The sequence below is a fragment of the Chelonia mydas genome, chromosome 25, assembly GCF_015237465.2.
Source record: "Chelonia mydas isolate rCheMyd1 chromosome 25, rCheMyd1.pri.v2, whole genome shotgun sequence".
NCBI lineage: Eukaryota > Metazoa > Chordata > Testudines > Cheloniidae > Chelonia > Chelonia mydas.
In genome coordinates this window covers 15,170,510-15,191,664 of record NC_057858.1, presented here as the reverse complement: position 1 = coordinate 15,191,664, position 21,155 = coordinate 15,170,510, and the positions used below count along the sequence as shown (strand labels likewise).

General features: G+C 50.0%; 1 protein-coding gene across 15 annotated transcripts in view; it reads left to right on the top strand.

Annotated features, from left to right (window-relative positions):
* The window catches only part of MAST3 (microtubule associated serine/threonine kinase 3), a 75,253-nt gene that overhangs the window by 37,581 nt on the left and 16,517 nt on the right, over positions 1-21,155 (top strand). For 9 of the 15 annotated variants that reach the window (XM_043535671.1, XM_037885876.2, XM_037885877.2 and 6 more), the window contains 16 exons: positions 2,433-2,521; positions 3,174-3,246; positions 4,068-4,088; positions 7,234-7,312; positions 8,523-8,680; positions 11,187-11,262; positions 12,533-12,742; positions 12,845-12,946; positions 13,838-13,970; positions 15,954-16,021; positions 16,597-16,682; positions 17,404-17,612; positions 18,535-18,673; positions 18,962-19,094; positions 19,311-19,476; positions 20,881-20,982. In XM_043535671.1, coding sequence (XP_043391606.1) covers positions 2,433-2,521; positions 3,174-3,246; positions 4,068-4,088; positions 7,234-7,312; positions 8,523-8,680; positions 11,187-11,262; positions 12,533-12,742; positions 12,845-12,946; positions 13,838-13,970; positions 15,954-16,021; positions 16,597-16,682; positions 17,404-17,612; positions 18,535-18,673; positions 18,962-19,094; positions 19,311-19,476; positions 20,881-20,982 — 1,844 coding nt within the window. Of the gene's footprint in view, positions 1-2,432; positions 2,522-3,173; positions 3,247-4,067; positions 4,089-7,233; positions 7,313-8,522; positions 8,681-9,760; positions 9,930-11,186; positions 11,263-12,532; positions 12,743-12,844; positions 12,947-13,837; positions 13,971-15,953; positions 16,022-16,596; positions 16,683-17,403; positions 17,613-18,534; positions 18,674-18,961; positions 19,095-19,310; positions 19,477-20,880; positions 20,983-21,155 lie in introns of those variants that run through there. The other 6 variants (XM_043535673.1, XM_043535669.1, XM_037885875.2 and 3 more) reach the window with 3 other exon arrangements.

Below are 21,155 nucleotides of genomic sequence, written 5' to 3'. Positions count from 1 at the left end.
ATCCACCTCTAAGAGTTCTGCCTGTCTTGCACTGTTCCTTTTTTGCCTTCAGAGCTTTGTCAATCACTGTTCATGTTCCAGATGTAATCCACACATCTTCCTTCTGCCTCCTTCAGTGGCCCACTACTTCCTCTGCTGTCTCAACTACCATCTTCTGTCAGTTTGACCATCTGTCTTCCAGGTTTTCATCAGCCTGATCCTGTAAAACACTGAAATGGTTGCTAAATGCAATCTGATCTGTGTTTCTTTGTCCTTGAACTTCTCGCTTGCTGTAACACTCCTGTTGCCTATCTTTGTGATCTTTTTGAGCATACATTGTAACATGGCTACTAAAAGATAATGATCTGAGCAAACATCTGCTCTTCTGCTGATTCTGATATCTTTCAAAGAAGATGCCCATCTGTTAGTTATACACTCATGGTCTATCTGATTGACCATCACATTGGCTGGTTGTCTCCCTGTGAGCCTGGGAGTACTATTGTGCTGGAAGAGACAGCCTCCTCTTAAGTGGTTTGTGCCACAGAGATTCAAGAGCCATTTGCCATTATCTTGGATGCCTTCTGCTACTTTGCCCATGACTTCTTCCCAGCCAGTAGAGTTGTTGCCACTTTGTGCTTGGAAGTCTCGCCTGTCATCAGCTTGATGTTGTGGTTAGGCATGACATTCAGGACTGCTGCACCTGCTTGTAGACTGTATCCTTTTCACTATTGCTTGCTGTGCATTTGTTGATGCATATCCTTGCATTAATGTTCCCTTGACATGTCTTGTTTCAACCTGGTCGTTAGTCTGTCTTTCACTGGCTCCCAAGCCAGCAGGATTTTCACTGTGATGTGGTCCAGCGTAATTCCTACACTTCTTTTCTGTGTTCCTCCTCCTGAGTCGACGGTTGTAGCGCCTTCAGATATCATCTTCCCACTCCCTGCCCATCTCGTCCCACTATTACACCAAGTATGGTCAGATGGTATTTTTTCATTTCTCATGTAACCTGTGCCAGCTTTCCCGCACCATACAAAGTATGTACATTCCACCTGCCTAGTCTTGTTACAGCTTTGGTCATTAGGATTCCATGTCTCAAGATCTCAGCTTCCTTTTGGCTTTCACTGAGCTCTGTCAGATTTGGGTTTTGAGTGTCCTCTGCACCCACTGTGCTCAGGTTTTGATTTAACTGTTTCTGTTGCAGTAAAGTTTTAGCTGAGGGAGTCGCAAACCTAACTGCAGAACCCTCCTCTTCTGTCCAGGCCTGGGACCAGCACTCTGGCTAAGAGTGGCAAAGTTCTCAAAAAGAAAAACAGCAACAACAAAAAGAATCCCCACATGTATGGCTTAAAAAAACATGAGATTTTGTTACAGTCTCATGATTCTTGAAAATTTGGGGTTGGAGACTCTCTGCTAAGGTCACTTACGGGGGGGTACCAGCACACAGGGACAGAGCCCATGGGTCTGATTCCAAGGTGGTGAGCCTTCCTCGGTTTGCAGGTTGCAATGCCCTCCTCTGTGCTGTAACAGCTGATCTAGGATAAGTCAGAAGATTGGGTTATCCATGGTTATAACACAGTGATTCCTTTGCTTGGATTGGATTCTCAAATAGCTTTCCAGCTAGCAAAAGGTTCTCTGCTCCTTCCTGGCCCTGTTGCTCCCTTGGTTTTTTGCTCCTGTTTTCCACATCCTTTGTTTAAAGAAGGCTCTCCAGATTGAACCTCTGGCCGGGGAGGTAGTCACCAAATCCTAGTGTTTGAATACAGACATGGAGCACAGCTGAAAGGGGAAACTGATCCTGCAACTGTCTTTTATGGAGCAAAAGCCAGCACAGTTTCACCAGTGGTGTCTCTGGAGCTCTGGCAATAGGGCATGCTCGTCCATTCGGGCTCACAGGTATCAGAGCAAAGTGGTTTAAACTTAGACCATAAACAACAGTGATTTACTGTATTATTTGGTTACGACGGTGAATTTAGGAACCAGAGGGCCTTTTCCATCAAACTCTCATTTATGGGCATGAAACCACTTGCAGTTTCTTCTTTGCTTCCCCCTTTTTAGGTCCTTTTGGCTCTTTTCTATTCTTATTTGCTGGATATTGGCTGTCTGTGAGCTCCACCCTCCCCTAGGTCCAGCTGGAACTGGAAGTCGGACCTGGGCGAGACCAGTTTCCTGTTAAATAAAATCATGCCAGCCCTCTTCGAAAGCATTCCAGAGGCCACACTCTCCCCTTTTGCTGGGCTCATCATGCTCTGTTCTGTTATACCAGAGGTGCTGAGCTCTGGGGCTGGCACTCCGGTGGGGCTCTCCTGCATGAATTGGGGGTGCTACAGTTGTAAAGCAAAGCACGTGGAGTGTTGAGATGGTTTATAAATCCCTAAGCCTTATAAACTTCCGCGCCCCCTTTGCTTTGGCTTCTGGGAACCATGCAACAATGACACTCTGTTTTCCCTTTCTAGCTGCCGGAGCAGTAACAGGAAAAGCCTGGTGGTGGGAACGCCGTCTCCAACCCTCTCACGGCCTCTCTCCCCGCTCTCTGTGCCGACAGGTAGGGAAGGTCTGAGCTCTGGGGAGCAGGCTATGCACCTGCAGTGGTTTTATCCTGGTTACTTTGGAGGGGCAATGCATGGCCCTAAGGTATCTTGAAGGCAGCTTGCTGACACCTTCAGTCCCTTGCAGGATCCTTTGTTGGAAGGACTGGAGGGGCAACACCAGGTTGCCCTTCTGTGGGTTTTGTTTTTTTTTATTCCGATTATTATGAAATCCCTTCTCAGTGGTGTATGTGCTGTGTGAAGATGCTGTGTGCCAGCAGTGTTGATTTCTCTATTTTAGCAGTAACCCGAGTGTCAGCCCCTTGGGACGGGCGTGTGTGTTAGACTTGGGGTTTGCAGAGTGGCAGCTGCACAAGACATGGGTTAATAAATAAAGATTGGCGTGGGGGAGGCCATGTTTTAACTTTGTCCTCGTAGCAATTGCGGTTGTCGTGACAGTGACGGGGACAGTTATCTCCCCACAGGATGTCTCCTGTCTTCAGGGAATGGGTTTATTTTCCAGTAGGAATATAACAAATCTTTACAGCACAATTTACTTTGTGACTCTTTAACCTTAAGTAACCTCTGCTGTCAGAGGCGAGATCCCAGACAACAAGCCAGTGGGCTGGATCAGAAGTTGCATTAATTTCTCTCTCTCTCTGTCTGCAGCTGGGAGCAGCCCCTTGGATAGCCCACGAAACTTCTCCACTGGCACGTCTGTCAACTTTCCCTTTGCTCGCAGGTAAACTGGGGCTTGCTTTCTCCTTCCCTCTCCTACCCCCAACAGAGAAAGTAAATACCAGCAGACAGGGCTGGACTGAGAGAGAAGTGAAAGAATCCACTCTCATTTACAGTATTGTTTTCATGGCAAAAGGTGGCGCAGTGGGTAACTGCTGGCTGCTGCCTTTCACCTCCAGAGAGCAGTGTCCACATGGTACACGTGCTCATGGTGAGAATGTGCTTGGGGATTTCATCATGTTCTTTAATTAATCCATGTCACATTTCAGTGTGATTATCAGTCTCTGTTCGAGAGTTATCCGTGGCTGGAGTGAAAGGGCCAGGGGGATTTGCAGGGCCTGGACTGAGACGGTCCAGTGGCAGAGTCACTGCACAAACCCTGCCTGCTTTGCACCTGACTCAAGCCAGAACTAACATAAAGAGGAAAACTCACTTTGGGTTGTGGGTGGGTGTTTAGAGACAGCCCCAGCTGGGTAGGAAGAGGAGGCCCTCTTTCCTGAGTCCCTTCATAAATTAGAGCACGGCACAAAAGGGCTTCAAAGCACTTCGTTAGCTGAAGCATTTGTCCCCAGAGTTCTGCTATGTGCAGATTTTCCCCCTTAGCTCTTTGGAGACTGCGTGAACTGTGATGCCTGCTAGAGCTGTCAGTGTTCCCACGGACAGAGAGAATATGGTAACCCGTGAGCCTAGGAAATGACAGCAAGCCTGGGAGTGTTGTTCTCGGTTACCGTCTTGTTCTTTTTTTCCTTCTTTCTGTTTGTCTCTTTCCTCTGCCACTGTGTCTCGCTCCCTCTTCCTGGCTGATAATCTCCCACCACCCTGCAGTCATGCTCCTCGGACTGACAGGTAATTACGAGAAGGAACCAAGCCTTTCCAGAGAGAGGTGCAGAATGGAGGGGGCCTGTGTTCAGTGGGTAATGCCTGCTCCACTTTGACATGTCCCTTGTCGCTGTGTGTTTGTACCTCGCTTGTCCTGAGCGTAACCCCCATTGTGGCAGTGCCAGATTTAATCAGTCTGTGACTGGCCTCCATAATTCTCTGCGGCTCCAGGCACAGACACGGCTCTGTTCCCTTCATGCTGCCGTTGGCCAGGAGTTCAGACCCAAATTCTGCCCCACTTTAAAACTTCTCACCAGATTATAAACAGTGTCCTGGATTCTAAACAGCTGCTCCTCTGAAATCTACAACTAGGTCACCAGGAAAAATCGCCAATGCATGTGCAGGATGGAGATGGGAACAGTGCTCTCCAGGCCCTGCTGGGTTGATGCTGTTAGCCTCCCTGGTGTACCCAGGCAGAAATGAACAGGAGGTCAGGTTTAATTTCAAGGATCATTAGGGAAAACGGGGAGTGTTAACTCCTTGTTTGCCAAATGGGAAAGAGCTAGGATCAGCAAGTGACACTTTATTCTCAAGCTGCTAATGATGGGAAAACAGAAAAATGATAATGCAAGCAACTTACGAGGTTGAGCCAGCTCCCGATGTGAGAGTCCTTGGCACTGCTAAAGGCCTTACTGTGGGGGCTTAGCCAATTCTCGTAACTTATCCCGGCAAGCTGCTGGGATAAAGCAGGAATTTTCTGTAATATTTTCATGAATCCTATGTGTGCCTCAGTTTCCTGTGTACTTTGCATTGCTACCCTGTGAAGGGAAAAGGGTCAAGTCTCCTCTTGGGGACAGCACAGGACACAAGGTCCCCTTGCTGACTGGGCTGTAGTGAATAGGCTCCTTAAGAAACTGGTTGAAACTGACCCAGATCAACAGAGGGTCCAGCAGGACAATGGAAGCCCCAAGGACTGAACAAAGCTCTGGGACGGGGTGGGGGTGAACACAGCATGGCCCTGCCTGGAGACAAAGGACTGGGAGGTGACCAGCAAGGGATAAAGAAAAGGCTTCTGGAAGAAGCTGGCTGCTCTCACCTGGGACTGGCTAAGGAATCTGAGAGAGACAGAGCCTGCGATGGAATTCACTGCAGTTTGGCTGGTGGATTGCTCTGGCTTGGCTGGAATGAACTATTTTCACCTTCGTTTCTCTGTGCTAATCTAAGGACTTCCAGTGCTGCATTCCAGTTGACTAATTAACCCTACTCTGTTTGAAAAACACTGCTTGGTGTCCTGCACATCCTGGCTGCAGTGACTCACTCCCTGGGGCATGTACAAGTCTCGAAGGAGGAGTCTCTCAGTTGGACTCCCTGAGCAGAAGTCACAGCACGAAGCAGGCTGGCTGAAGCCCAGAGGCTCAGTCTTGAAGGCAGTGGGGCTGCATGGCCTTTCCTGAAGGAACAGTGAGAGCCCTTGGGGGTCTGCATTATGAAGCGTTCTCCAAGAGACTGGTTAAAACAGGGGTGGGCAAACTTTTTCGCCCGAGGGCCACATCTGGATATGGAAATTGTATGGTGGGCCATGAATGCTCACAGAATTGGAGGTTGGGGTGTGGGAGGGGGTGAGGGCTCCAGCTGGGGGGGTGCGCGCTCTGTGGTAGGTTCAGAAATGAGTTCAGTGTGCGGGAGGGGGCTCCAGGCCTGGGCAGGCAGTTGGGAGGGCGCAATGTTCCCTCTAATTTTTGACAGGCCGTGTGCGCAAAAAATTTGTTCTGTGCAAATTGTTGTGCTTCTGTGCAAATTTTTGTGAGCGCGGTGTTTCGCCGTGTGCGCGGGGTTTAGGATCTGTGCGCGCGCGCACACGCGCACAGCTTAGAGGGAACAGTGGGGTGGGGCTCTGGGGTGCGGCTGGGAATCAAGGGGTTCGGAGGGCAGGAGAGGGATATGGGCTGGCACAGGGACTTGGGGCATGGGAAGGGGTTGGGGTGCAGGCTTCAGGTGGCACTTACCTCAGCAGCTCCCAGAAGCAGTGGCATGTCCCCTCTCAGCTCCTATGTGGACATACAGCCAGGCAGCTCTGCACGCTGCCCCGTGCACAGATGCCGCCCCTGCAGCTCCCATTAGCCATGGTTCCCAGCCAGTGGGAACTGTGAGGGCAGCACTTGGGGTAGGGGCAGCGTGCCGAGCCTCTTGGCTGCCCGTATGTGTAGGAGCCGGAGAGGGGTCATGCTGTTGTTCCGGGAGCCACACGGAGCCACGGTATGCAAGGAGCGGGGCAAGCCCCCGACTCCGCTCCTTGCCTGGAGTGCTGGGGCGGAGCAAGCCCCGGATCCTGCTCCCCAGCGGGAGCTCGAGAGCCAGATTAAAATGTCTGAAGGGCCGGATGTGGCCCCTGGGCTGTAGTTTGCCCACCCCTGGTTTAAAAGCTGGGGCATAGCACCTGTCCTGTGGATCCGTGACAGCTGGGTTAGGCAGATGGGGAAGCTGAGGCCAGACAGGTGAAGTGACCTACACAGTGAGTCAGTAACATAGGGATGTAGAGCCCTGGGCTGGGCTCCTAGGCCCTTAGACTACTAGAAAACACTTCCAGCAAAAATATCCTTCTAGGTTTTAAGTTTCTGGCTTCTTGTTTATTGCAGGGGTGGGGTGGGGGCATGTCCATTGTGCGTGTTCATTTTCATACGCCCGAAGGAATCATGCTGTTCTGTAGAATAAAATCCCCGGGGCCCAAATTTGACTCTCATTAAAAATCCCACCCTAATGGTTTTCCCCTTCCCTAAGTGGATTCGTTCGAGCACAGCTTGGAAAGAAGCCAGGATAGAGCTGTCACGTGGCTGCAGTCACTTCCGAGTTGTCACCCTGCTCACTGACGGAGAACAGCACCAGTTCATAGGGACACGTGCACCAGTGTGTCCCTCTGCCGCAGCAGGGGACAGAGCCTAGTTTCCAAGATTCTAGCATTACATTCCTCTCAGCCATAAAATTAATTGTACAAAGTCGTTATTACTTACATGAAGTGATATCAAAATACATTTCGCATAAGAGGCTTTGGATTGCAGCTGTCTGGGCCAGAGCGAGGTGCCTGTTTCTGCCCACAGCACTTTGACATTCATTGTTCCTTTGTTTGCATTTAAACAAAGTTTTCCCTGTGTGATCCGTGTGTTTCCTGTTGCAGGGCTGATGGCAGAAGGTGGTCACTGGCTTCGCTACCCTCGTCTGGCTATGGGACTAACACCCCCAGTTCCACTGTCTCGGTAAAGCCATCCAGCCGTCTGTAACAGGAGAGGGAAATCTGAAATAGTGGCCTGCCCGGTGTGCCTACCTCAGTTTCCCCTTCAGTTGTTCTCAGAAATAATCTAAACGCTCCTTGAGTATAAATACAGCCCTTGGAGGATTAATTTAATATGAACAAAAGCCCTTTGTGCACAAACTGTAACAACACAAGTCCCCACAGTCCATCCATGAGAAACCTCAGCGTTTCTGACCACGCTTTCCTCTCTGGTATGGTGCTAGTGTCCCGCAGCCTCTCTAAGGTCCTCTGGCTTCAGCTCTATAGCCCAGAGAGCCAGCAGGCATCTGAGCCTGCAGCCCTCTCCTGCTTTCTTTGGCATGGGAAGATCAGCAGGCTAGCCCCATCTGGTCTTCTCAGCTTCCCGGCTCTGGTTCTCTGGCACCGGAAGGTGAGCTGGGTGGCCCCCTCCACTGGCTTCCTGACCGTTCCTCCCTCTTTCGCGGGAGGGCCTCATGAGCCCGGAGACCTTCTCCAGTCTCCTGGTCCTTGTTGCCCTCACCTGACTCACCCAGTCTGTCTCCTCAGGCCCAGGTGCCTCTTTTAAACCTAATTGGGAATCAGAGGCTCTGGACTTGCCTCCCTCCGAAGGGGCCAGTACCACCATGTCCCATGGGATTTAAATCTCCCCTGAGCTCCGTAGTTTCCCTTCCTCAACATCGCATTCTCTGGGGCTTCTCTGTATGGCCAGATGTTTTGTTCAGATGTTATTTTTACAGTGTGCATCTGAGTTAGCTGCAACACTTTGTAGATGGCGGGTTCTTTTGTTGCAAATTAATACTGGGGGCTGCATGTCTGGGTTGGGGTGTACTGTGGAGCTGTTTGGGGAGCCCAGGGCTGTAACAGAAGAGGATGCTACATGCTGGGACTGAGGAGCAGCTACAGAGTTGTTCTGTAGGGAGCTCGAACAGCAGAGGAGTTGCAGGTCAGAGTTGTCTGGGGCAGCTGGCGGTGCCTGATCTCATGGTGTCTGGGGGCTAATGCAATGCATTTTTCACACTTATGTGCAGCAGATTTGGGAGTGTTTGTAAAAAGCGAGGCCCCCAGGTTGCCCGTCAGGATTTCCAATCTATTAAAGGAGTGTGAGGCAGCTGTTTCTAATGAACTGTTTCCATCCTGCTCCAATGAAGGAATTTAGCTGTCTTCTAACTGCTTGCATTTGTTGTTCTATCCAGTCGTCTTCATCCTCTCAGGAGCGTCTGCACCAGTTACCATACCAGCCCACCCTTGATGAGCTGCATTTCCTCTCTAAACATTTCCGCAGCACAGAGAGTGTCACGGACGAGGAGGGGCGCCGTTCACCCTGCCTGCGGCCACGATCCAGGAGCCTAAGGTATCCAAAGCCTCTGGCTGCCCCTGGGCTTTCCACAGTGTGTGTGTGCGTACATGTCTGTGTGCACACGTGCATGAAGTTTTGTGTCTGATGCATGTAAATGATGCTGGTGAAGGAGGCATTTCATTGTCATAGGCATTGCCAGACTGGAGCAGGCCCATCTAGCCTGGGATCCCCTGTCTGACGCAGGCTGGCACTTGCTGCTTCAGAGGAAGGTGCAGGAAGCCCCCTCGTGGACAGTTATGGACTAGCCCGTCACAGTTTGGCTGTGCTAATAATGCTGACCACCAGTCTGATTCTCTGCTCTCCGTGAGAGGCTGGGGGTGTGAAACTTGGTATTTCTTGTGCGTTACTACACAGACCGTGTTCTACAGAAATGCCACTGCTTTCCCGGCAGCGCTTCCACGAATGGAGAATGGCGGGAGTTTAATTCCAAAGCACAGTGCAATAAATCTCACGCTAATCCTGTCTGCGCGCCCTGCCTCTCGGGAGGCTCTCCTCTGGACTTGGTGTACAAGCCATACACAAGTCTGCTAGCATGAGGCTTTTGTTGCTGGAAACTGTTTACGCCTGAGACGCAGGCTCTTGAGGCTGAGATTACAGAAGCTTTGTTTGAAGTGCCTTGTTATGTTGTTTGTTTTTGTGTCCTTCAGTTGGGACTCATGCCTTCACGCTGACCCTTGGGTGGGTCACAGCAGATTGAGAGGTAAATTCTCAACTGATCCTCAGATCAGATCAGGGCATACCTGAGAGTCTGTCCTTGCAGACCCTGCTGCAGGTTGGGATCAAAGTCAGGAGGCCAGGAATCAGACTTACCTTTGAAAGATTTAAAAAAATCTGTTTATGTAACTGGATCTAGAAGCATTATGCGTATTAAATAAAAGCTAGGTGCTCTGAGTACATCTGTTTGCAATGCCTTTTTTCTTCCCTCTCCCCCGTTCTCCCCGACCATTGCTTTTTCAGACCCAGGGCCGCAAGCAGGTGTACAGCATTCTCAGAGATTTCAGACATGCAGTGTATTTGTGTGTAGCTGCATCTGTCTGTTCCCTTCTTGTACATAGGCACATTGCATGAAATTCACAAGAAAGGTCCAGCATGGGAGTGGAGCAGAGAAGTACAAGCAAGAGTGCCTGGCAACTCCTCCTCAACTTCTGCAACTGACAATAGACTAAACATGCAGACCTCCTGAATTTGACAGTGCCCCTTCATAAACTCGCTGTGCATTGGAATGTCGAGTTTCCATTCATTGGTTTGTTCTCCAGTTGTCAAATGCAGCAAGTGTGCATCCTTACAGGGAATATTTCAGTTAAATACTTTTTCCTGTTGTGGAATGTGTTTAGAGTCCTCATTAGTAGGGCGAGAGCTGTAATTGGTCCTGGGCTTTGTTGCCTGAAATTTCATTAAAATTAGATTAATTATCTCAAGGGCTTTACAAGTGGATGAATGTTTTACCAAAGAAATGCTAGTTATATGGCGGCCATCACTTGTACTTAGAAAATACAAAGAGTCCCTCGCTAAGCTGTGGCTCACTTCTTAGCTACTGAAATGAGAACGGGGGGAGAGTTGAAACTGGTCTTGATCTTGGCATTTGTTATATCTTGGTTAACGAGTAGGTAGCTGCTCCCTGTATCTGGCTTTGTGTAACAGGATTAAGATTCCAGTGGTGGCGCTGTGGCCAGGGGAGAAAGAAGGGTCCGCTGACTTCACTGTTGGGCTAAAAAAGATAAACAGTTCACGGGAAGATCCCTCTGTGCAAAAATCAGCTGTTTTGCTGCCAGTAGTGAAAAGACAACTACAGCAGCAGATCGAGAGGCCCTGGGTGTCAGGCACAGTGCTGGCCTGCTCCCAGTTGGCTGTGGTCTAGGCATCTCTCCAGTGGCATTATACTTTGCTGTCTGTAATACTGGCATTAGGGTGCAGACTGGGACAGAAATTATAACCCTGAGGGAAAGAAAAAGGACAAGCCCTTTCTTTAATGGACACATTAGTCTCTCAGCTCTGGAGATCTAGATTCAAAACTACCTTGGCTTATAAATGCCATGAGTCTGGAGGTCAGAGTAGCTTATTGCAGACAGTTATTCAGCTCAGACAGCTGCCAGGCAGTCTCTTCTGTCGACCAGTCTCTCCCCCCGGAGACTAACAGCTCGGGGTGCAGATTGGGAATGTGGTGGGGGATGTTCTGCGAGTCAGGAATGACGAGCAGTTCCAGAGGGGATGCTTCAGGACAGCAGTGAGTTGTGTTGCTGTTGGTGGGAGGGTAGGGTGGCGGATGAGCTGCAGGCAGCCATTGAGGTGCACTGGGGAGCTGTATTTGGGGGTGGAGGTGCCCTGGGAGAGTCACTAACTGTCAGGATGCTGAGTGCTTGGTGTGAATGTGCTTTAATGGCTTGTGAAACGTAGCAGTTGAATAGAAAACAAAGTGTGATGAGTCTCCAAAGGCACTTAAGACTGCACAAACCCATAATTACTTGGTTTTCTGAAGATAAACCTGTTTTTTTCCCCCCAGCCCTGGACGAACAAGTGGAGCTTTTGATAATGAGATTGTTATGATGAATCACGTCTACAAGGAACGATTCCCGAAGGTAACTGCCCAGAGCTCAGAAAGATTATTCAAACATAATGTATCTTCGGCTTTTCAGCAATTTTGTCTCCAGCAAAATCATTTCTGTTCTTTGTCCTGGGACACAAAGTGTACCTTACAGGGGAGGTGTGTGAGGGGGCTGGAAACCTGATAATTCACTGGGGGAAGAGCAGAAAATACATAATGTCCTCTCCTGGTCACTGTGGAACATGTGTTACTGCAGCAACGTAAAACTCTCATTAACAGTCTCTGGAGACCACTTCTTGGTTAAAACAATGTCCATGTAAGCACGTGAATATTGTGCTGAGATTTTCAAATGAAACAATATCAGTGCAGTTACAGCACAGTCTAAAATAGTGAGACATAATATCACAAAAGCAGGGAAATTCTCGTTCCGGCTGTTTGTACATCTGCAATGGTCCTAGGGTGCCATGACACAGCTCAAAGTCACATACATAAGAGGAACATTCTTTCCAGCACATCTCTAATGTGAGGATCAGTACAATTATTTTTTACGCTGCTGGCATGCTGCAGTCATAAAAGACAGCCCAGTGCGTGCCAGGCTCCGGTTCTGTGCGAGCTGGGATCCAGGCTTATGTGCTGCATTGCTGGGCACAGCAGCTCATAGCTTCTGGCAGCAGGTTTTTCCATTTTGTCAGCTGGCTATTTCCTGGCTGCGGGCCTGCCAGGGGAGATAATAAACAAAGTGACAAGCCCCTTTGTTTTCATCCTTCCTGTGGTTTCACATGCTTCTACTTAAAGGTTTATGGGGAGAAAGAGCTGGTAACTGCTGAGTGCCAGATCACTTGGAAATGACCCATCTCTGATGCACTGTCATACTGAAAGGCCTGTCCTGTAGCTAGGAGTGTTTGGACCACAAGGGTCTGCTCTGCAATCTTCTCAGAAGGATGTTCAGGAATATATGTGTCTGTCTGTCTGTCTGTCTGTCTGTCTGTGTCTCTCTCTCTCTCTCTCTAAATGAACCCAGGCTTGGGTGTACACTGGGGCTTTTAGCCAGTGGGGTAGCTGCACCTGTGCAAACCCCAGGGCCAGAGCATCAGCTGGTGTAAACTGCCATAGCTCCAAGTTCACTCCAGCTGAGGATGTAGCCCCTAGTGTAAACATGCTGCACTTGTGTAGGTCATGGCTTGCCCCAGGGCAGCACACTTGCAGTAGGAGTTTGCACTGGGTCAGCTGTGCTGATGGCTAACACCCGGATGTAGGCTCAAGGTCTCAGTCCCACTGTAGTCATCTCCTGCTCTGCCCTGCAGGCCACAGCGCAGATGGAGGAGCGCCTGCAGGGGACCATCACCAGCTGCTCGTCGAGCAGTATGCTGCCCCTTGCTGATGGCGTGCTGGGGTTCATCCACCATCAGATCATTGAGCTGGCCCGAGACTGTCTGGCCAAGTCCCAACAAGCTCTCATCACTTCACGCTACTTCATGGAGCTGCAGGAGAAACTGGAGAAAATGCTCCACGATGTGAGTGTTTGGGTGTTCTCACAGTCCCCCCCTCCTCCCAACCCTGGCCCCCCACTGACAATGGCTGTTTGGTGACCTCGGCATTCGTCTCATTCTCTGCAGGCCCAGGAGCGTTCAGAGAGTGAGGAAGTGAGGTTCATTGACCAGCTGGTCAGGAAGTTGCTGCTAATAATATCCCGCCCTGCCCGCCTTCTGGAGTGCTTGGTAAGGAGTACTGTGTGGCCTGCCAGGCTGTCTGCACGTGCAGGTCTGTCATGGGTATGCCTCATTTGGAAAGGGAAGTGCTCATTACTCATGGAGTAAATTGGAAAGAGTCACTTCGCGCAGAACAGCTCGATCTACGTTCGTGTACCCAACAACTGAACAGCAGTGCAGCTCCTCTGTCATGTACGCAGTAACCGAGTGACCCTAACACAAGCTTCACTGTAACCCAGCCACTGGGCTTCAGACTCACCGTTAGGGAACTTGGTTAGGGACCAGAGAGAGACGACGAAGACAATCAGATCTTTAGATCCATGTGTTAAAGAATATTACTGTACAGGATGGGAATTACAGTGAGGTGGGAATGTCTAATCTGTTTTCCTTTTCTTGTCCATCTCTAGCTTTTATCCGTTACACTTAATCTCCAATACACATTCTCCTTTGGTTATTAATCCACCTTGAAAACCTAAAGTTTTCAGTGGTGTATTTCCAAATCTCTCTCAGTAGGGCTAGTCCGAGAATCATTTACAGCCAGAAGGAATAGTAGGTACGCCAGCTCAGGCATACAGCCAGCTTGCCCCCTGAATTCTGGGACATGGGCACATGGCTGGATTTTTCAACCAGGGGGGATTACACTGGAAATGCAGACACAAACCCAAGATCAGGGGAGCTATGGTTCTCCTGCAGAGTTCTGATGCCCACGTAGCATCCCGTAACTCCAGAGCTAAAGGGAACCCTATCATTGCAATCTACGATAGTTACTCTAATTCCGTTTAAGAATACGTACATGCCTGTGTACTGTGATGCCTGTGAGTTGTGGTGGGGGAGGTGCTTTTATTTAAAGACACAAAGGCAGAACTCACTTCTTGACTGCACTTATTCTCCTTTGGCTAGGAGTTTGATCCTGAGGAATTCTATCATCTTCTGGAAGCCGTGGAAGGACATGCTAAAGTAGGCCAAGGAATAAAAACTGATATTCCGCGGTACATCATCAGCCAGCTGGGGCTTGCCAAGGACCCTCTGGAGGGTAGGGATGTTTTACGGCTCTTGGACTGTGTCTGGCTGAGTGAGCAGGCAGGGGATCAGGAACAGGAGAAGGAGCCTCTTGCACATGGCTGCTGCCAGTTAGTCAGAGTTAGCATGTGTTGGAAGGTCTCTGCTACTCCCAGGCTAGGAGCTGCCCAAATCCCAAAAGTCACCACTGCAGTTAACGCTAGTGTCAGCTTTGCTGACATTCTCAGGCAACGGAGAAGGACTGAACAGGCTCTTCTAAGGGTGGTACCTCCAGGGCAAAGGGAGGGTGGCATGGCAGCATGGTGTGGAGAGATCTGTGCTGAAAGTGCTCCGCAGACAGACCGAGAGCTTGTCGCTCCAGCACACCTCGCTGCTGGGCAGAATGACAGAGATGGACCCGCACTGTGAAATGAAACCAAAGCAGATGCGGCAGGACTATGCAGTCAGCAGGTCAGGTCTAGGTAGCTGTTGGTGTATCCTCTGGGAGGCCCTTTCCCCTCAACTCTGGTGAAGGTGCGTAAGGCAGTAACCGCCTCCCAGTCCTGCAGTGCAGGTGACTACTGCAGGATGGGATTTGTGCTTTCTCCCCAATGGATCTTCCTCTTTGGTAAGTGTATAAACATTGCATCACCAAATGTTAATTGCCCAAGTGTTAAGGTTCTGATAGCATCGTTAACTCTGCCTCCTGTTCCTTATACATTGCATTGGAAGAGATGCTTATGAGGCCAATCAGGAGATATCTCAGACCAACAGGTAACTCTTGCTTCAGCAAGTTCTGAGTGATACTGATTGGAATTAGCCTTGAAGTTATTGTTGTTGGAAATGTACCTCTCTAGATGCTGTGGTAGCAAGGGTTCAGATGGCGTGATTGCCTTTGCAAGGATTAGCGCACAGTGGTGAAGCAGTCTGTGCAGGGATAAATGTGCATCAGCTTCCAAACCCACCCATGCTTGGACTGTGGCAGTGGAGTGGGATGTGCGTTCTAGGACTGTATCCAAGTCTCTCTATGCCAGAACCAAATTTTCCTTCATTATCGCTCGCTACATATTAAATACAGTAGATTACTTTCAAGAACACTTAATCCATGGGAAGCCAAGGCCTGTGGGGGAATCATAATCCTTGAAGAACACTGAAAGGACGGTGCAGAGTAGATAGAATTATATAAATGTTTAACCCCTTGATGCCAGGACCCTGAATTTCCCAGCAATAATGGCTAAAACAAAAACGTACAGACGTTGTGTGGGCTCCAGGCAGGCAGACATCTAAGAAACATCTGAACACAAAGCGCGGTATGGATGGTGACACTTTCTACTTTCGGCATTAGTTTTTGTTAGTGATGAAGGCCTCAAAGAGCCTGAAGCTTCCATTCTGACAGATATCTCTGAGTCAGGCTGCCTGCCAGCAGGCTTCCTTGTGGTGTTTTGGTGCTCCCAGCCCTGGGAAGAACTGATCTTGGACTTGCAGAGGAATGGTTGAGAGACCAGAAGTTAGTCAAGCACTTGAGGATGGCAGAGGCTCGATGTGGGCAAAGTTTTGTATCTGTTCTTCTTTATCCAGACCAATTTGCTGATCCCACATATATAGCAGCCCATCACATCCCGTTGAACAGTCAGAATATTGGCTGCAGAGGGATTGTGTGTGCAGCAAACCCAGACAATGTAGTGGGAGTAGGCCAGGAAAAGCATCTCTACAGCTTTTGGTGAAGTTGGCACCCAGTGCAGGTTGCTCAGTGAACTTGTGCAAGGCATCTCGCGTGTAGACGGCACCTTCTGCCAGTCTGATACTAGCTGCGGCAGCAGGGTCAAGCCTATGTCTGGAAAAGGTGGTCAATTTTCTAACAAAAAACTTCTCCGGAAGGGAGCAGTGTGCAAATCTCAGTGGAGTTCCTTTAATCCAGGATAGACGGGTTTCGGTTCCTCCTCCCTCTGAAACAGCAGCAGCGTGTCTGTGTAGTCTGTTGAGTTCCTGACGGCTAGCTCTTTCCGTTTTTCTGCAGAAATGGTTCAGCTGGATCATTTTGATAGTGGGAACACCATGACCCCAGAGAATGACGTCTCCCATGAGGTAAGACCATCCAGCCTGAGTTAGTATTCGCATTTCCCAACCAGGTTCTCTGACACTTAGCAAATTAACTCTTGGCATCCCATATAAGGCAATGCCAGGAGGCTGTCTACATTCCCAGGGAGCTTGGAGTTTGAATTGTCCATCCATGGAAGTTTGCTGAAACTGTGTGAATTTTTGAAGGTACATGTCTCATGGACACTTCTATTCCTGTACATGGACCCTCCAGTTGGCACCTGGACATGTGGAACGGGCATGTGCTTGAGGCAGTTTTGACTTGACAGTTCACAGTTTGCAAAGTGCAGTTGATTTCTGATGTGGTGGCTTCTAAGGATGCTGAGCAACAGCAGCCTCCTTTGAGTGTAGGTCTAGGTTTGCTTTTACTGGTCGGACTAGCCCCTTGTAGCAAGAAAGCGTCCTTTCATGTGATGGGTACCGTAGGGGTAGGGAAGGGTGGGCAGGAGTGTTTCCCAGGGCTAGTGAATTGGGGGTGGGGGGGAAGCATACGCAGTATTTACAGTCACAGCACTGGGATGTGAAGAAAGATCAAAACACCCCTTTGTGTATGTCTCATGCAGACCCGGGCCTCAGCTGCCACTTCTCGGAGGAAACCCTGTGAGAGTGACTTTGAGACCATCAAGCTGATCAGCAATGGGGCCTATGGGTAAGTTGGAGAGAGCCTCTGCTTCAGTGCAGGGCGCTCAGGAGCTTACAGGCTTGGGGCTGCGCTGAGCAATCCACTTGTGACTGCAGACACTGGCTTCTTTTTGCAAATGATCTAAGTGTGAACTCATCATCTTAGTGTTGTGCCTGGCCTGAGCGAGACCAGCTCCCCTAGAAAGCAGGCACAATGGTGGCGAGTGCAGAGAGACCCAGAGCAGGCCAGGCGTCCCCTTACTAGGTCAGTCTTGGCACTTTAACGCGACTCCATTGAGCATGTCATTACAGCTACTGCACATAAATCCTTCTGGCGAGGAGCAGCGGCCACATCTGACAGTGGCGTCTGCCTCGCTGCTCGGGTTGTGAATAGGGCCAGCGTTCAATAAGACGGATGCGGCTGGCAGCCTGCTTGGAAATGCCCGTTGTAATTGACCTACTTGTCAAATGCACCCTTTGCAAATGGGGAGCACAGTGCTTGGCAGGTTAGAGGCTAACCTCCAGAAACCCCATGCCAGAGTCCTGAGCGAATGCTCGCTCTCACTGGGAACTGCTCTAGGTGGTGGGAGATGCAGGTTTTTCTGTGCTTTACAAGTGTTTTGAAACAACAAGTCGAGCTCTTCTGGTCGATAAACTTGACAGCAGCTGCTGGAGCCCCATGCACTCAGTAATGAACCCTGCGGTGCCTGCAGCTTGGCGAGTGCTCTCATCGCTTTCTCCCCTCCTAGGGCCGTGTATCTGGTGAGGCACAGGGAGACCAGGCAGCGTTTTGCTATAAAAAAAATTAACAAGCAAAACCTCATTCTGCGGAACCAGATCCAGCAGGTGTTTGTGGAGAGGGACATCCTCACCTTTGCCGAGAACCCCTTTGTGGTCAGCATGTTTTGCTCCTTTGAAACTAAAAGGCACCTGTGCATGGTGATGGAATACGTGGAAGGTGAGAGCCAAACTGGTCACCCAAGGGCCAAATGGTGACTTTACACTGTGGTTGTTAGAGCAGATTTTTAAACCTTAACCTGCCGTCTTAGGGTAGGAAAACAAAGATCCCCAACATGAAGGTTGCGGCCTGAGAATGCTTTTAGCTCTCATGGCCATCAGGCCCCTCGGTGCTGAATGTCTGTGTGATGTCCTGTGCGAGCACGTCACGCTGCCCTCTGCTCCCCGTGCCTGTCCTGTTCCTGCAGGAATGGAAAATCCTCCTTCCTTCGCAAAGCAGAGACTCAAAAACCTTCTGCTGCCCGTTGAGAGAGGAGCTTGATCTGTGCACACAACTTGGAGACAGGTGCTCCTTGTGTTTCCCTCTCTCTGCCTCAGTTTCCCTCTCTGTAAAATGAGGTGGTTAATACCTCCTCTCGGGGTGCAGCAAGGATTGTGTGTGTTAATGTCTCTGGTGTGTTCCCTCTGCCAGCCTCTCCTGTTCATCTGCATCCAAACACGTAACAAACATGCATTCACCAGGTAACCGATGTCTTTGAGCTGCAACAGACCCTCCTTGCTGGAGTGCCCTCCGATATGTCTCAGTCTTAGACCAGCTGTTCTCAGCTTGTACCAATGCAACATCCCCAAAATTGGAGAGCCAAGTGCCACCTGAAGCAGCAGCAGGGGCTGGCCGATGGGTGGCCATCCAGGTTCAGAAAGAAACGCTTTTCTGCTATATGCAATTGGCCAGGTATAGTATTGGGTTGCGGCCACTCTGAGGCAGTGTCCAGGACTTGACAGCTCAGGGGTCTGATTTGGTGTAGGGAGGCCTACATTCCTGTTAAGAAGAGGTTGCTTGAAATACTTCAGGATGCCCTCAGCCCAGTCCTGCATGCTGCACAGTTGCCTGTGGCCCATGGAGAGTTTGTATGTTTCTGTAGGTGGGGACTGTGCCACGCTACTGAAGAACATGGGTCCTCTGCCAGTCGACATGGCCCGGATGTACTTTGCAGAGACTGTTCTAGCTCTGGAATATCTTCACAACTACGGGATTGTGCACAGGGACCTGAAGCCTGACAAGTAAGGACAGAAAGGGGGCTCAGGGTTGGAGGAGCATGGACAAGAGGCTGTCAGATTCTAAAGTGGGGAAGGGAGGAGGGGTTTCCTTTGTGTCCCCTTTCCCCATTGAGAGTGATGGGAGTTGCTTCTGGCTGAGTGCTCCCAAGTCAAGACCATGGCATGAGCAGAAAGCAGCCAGCCTTTTCAATGTAATTCTCAGAGCGGGGCCCTGCTTCTGCTCTCTGCTTTGTACCAGGCTCTGCTAGGGAGTGAGCCAGTGAGATTACGCATACATCTTCTCTCCTGCAGTTTGTTAATCACTTCGATGGGCCACATCAAGCTAACAGACTTCGGCCTGTCAAAGATTGGGCTGATGAACATGACCACAAACTTGTATGAAGGGCACATTGAGAAGGACACTCGGGAGTTCATGGACAAGCAGGTACGTTCAGGATCTTGGTAGGCTCAGATCCCATGCCATAGTGGGTGGGGCCATTGGTTCAAACCATCTCTCTTGGTCCCTGGGGAGAGGGTGGGAATCCTGTATCCGTATCTCCCCATCTCAGGGAACCAGCATAGTTCTGGGCATGCTGCAGCAGTACCTGGGCTGCTAGAGAGAGCAGAGGTTTCAGTATTACCAACACCTCTTTGAATGCAGGTGTGTGGCACTCCCGAATACATTGCGCCAGAAGTGATCCTAATACAAGGCTATGGGAAGCCTGTCGACTGGTGGGCCATGGGCATCATCCTATATGAGTTCCTCGTGGGCTGCGTCCCCTTCTTCGGAGACACCCCAGAAGAGCTCTTTGGGCAGGTGATCAGCGGTAGGTCTCTAGCAATGGTCAATACCCTGAGTCCATCCTCTCGTCTTCGTTCCGGAGGCTTTCTGGGTCTGAGAGTTCCTAGCCCTTCTTTGTCTTGGGTTACATCAGCACCGGGTCTGGGGCGTTTAGGTATTCGGGTTAGTGCTTCTGGCACACTGAGACTCTGAACCATGCGGGCACCGCTTCCTATTATAGGCCGCAGAGCACAGCTCATCTGCGTATTAACAATGATGAGATTTTGCCCTTCTCTAGCCTCTTCCATCCATGGTCCTCGAAGGGCTGTACAAACGCTTACCAATGAACATTTGCCTGCAGGGGTTCGTGGGCTTCTCTCATGACTATGGCTGGGTGTTGGTGCAGCCCTGGCTTTGTGGCAGGTTAGAGTGCGCAGCTGGCTCGCAGGTGGCAGGCACTGGGCCAGGCGTTAAGTCTTTTGAACTGATTCAGTGGCCCCAGGGAGGTTGGGATCCTCTAAATGAACAGATTCCTTTTTACTCCTGCCTCCGTTTGACTCCAGGTGAAGGAGGAAGGACAATGTATTCCTTACCCAGGACAAGGTGAAGAAAGGAGAGATGTTTAGGAACTGGCTTAGGAGAATGCACAGCCTAATTGTTGCCTGCACTAAAATGCTGTTCCCTGGAATGAAGGTTGGGCCACAGGGGTGTTTCATCATCTGATTTAGACATGAGTGTTCGCGAAGTGTAGATGGGCCGTGTCTAGTTGGGTTTCGCTTCCTTCCTAGGCTTTGGGGGAAGCGTGGCTTGCAGGGCTGTCCTTGTACAGCTGTCATTTTGCTTTTCTCTTTTGATTGCTGCTTAATATTTCTTTTAACAATAACTCTTCTGATTAGGTTGTTGGGCATCACCCAGGTCTTGCAGCATCCTCACCTTATGATTAGTGAATCAGAGAGATAGCTATGATGTAGCTTTAGAGTCACTGAGTGTGGACATGAGACTCTTCGCTTTCCCAGAGTTAGGTGACTAGCATATGCTTTGCAGTTACTCTGTGGCATTTTTCTTGTGCAAAGGTACTTTGCCTTAAGGCCACAAGTCATAATGACCTTTCTTCAACTCGCTCCTAATTCTGACCCAAGTGGGATGCTCCCTGAAGCCATAAAGGCAGGAGACCTGAGGTCAGAGCTGCTCATCGTGAGAAAAATAGGGCATGAACCTACAGCTTCCTGCCTCCTCCAATCCCAGCCAGTTTTGGGGTGCCTGTTGGATGGAGTCCCAGACCACTAGCTATGGGGGCCCCAGGAGGTAATGCAAGTCACTTGTGGAGTGGACAGTTACAAGTCTCCAGCTGGTGTCTCCATGATCCGCTTTTGACCCTGGCTGTTCTCATGCAAACGGCCTTTTGCTCTCAAGGGAAGGGGTCACCTTATGATTTTCCATTTTCTTCCAGATGCCGTTATGTGGCCTGAAGGCGATGAAGCTCTTCCTGCTGATGCTCAGGATTTGATCACGAGGTTGCTAAGGCACTGCCCACTGGAACGCTTAGGCACTGGTATGTGCTTACTGTACCCTACTTTTACAGCTTACATCCGCCAGGCAGCACAGGGCATGGTCATCGGTGAGATGGCTGGAGTGGCTCCTGGTTGATCTGCATTTGTCTGTTCAATTGATGTCTGTCTCGCCTTTGAGTTGGCTTCCTTAAGCAATTAGAAGTGTCCCTAGGAT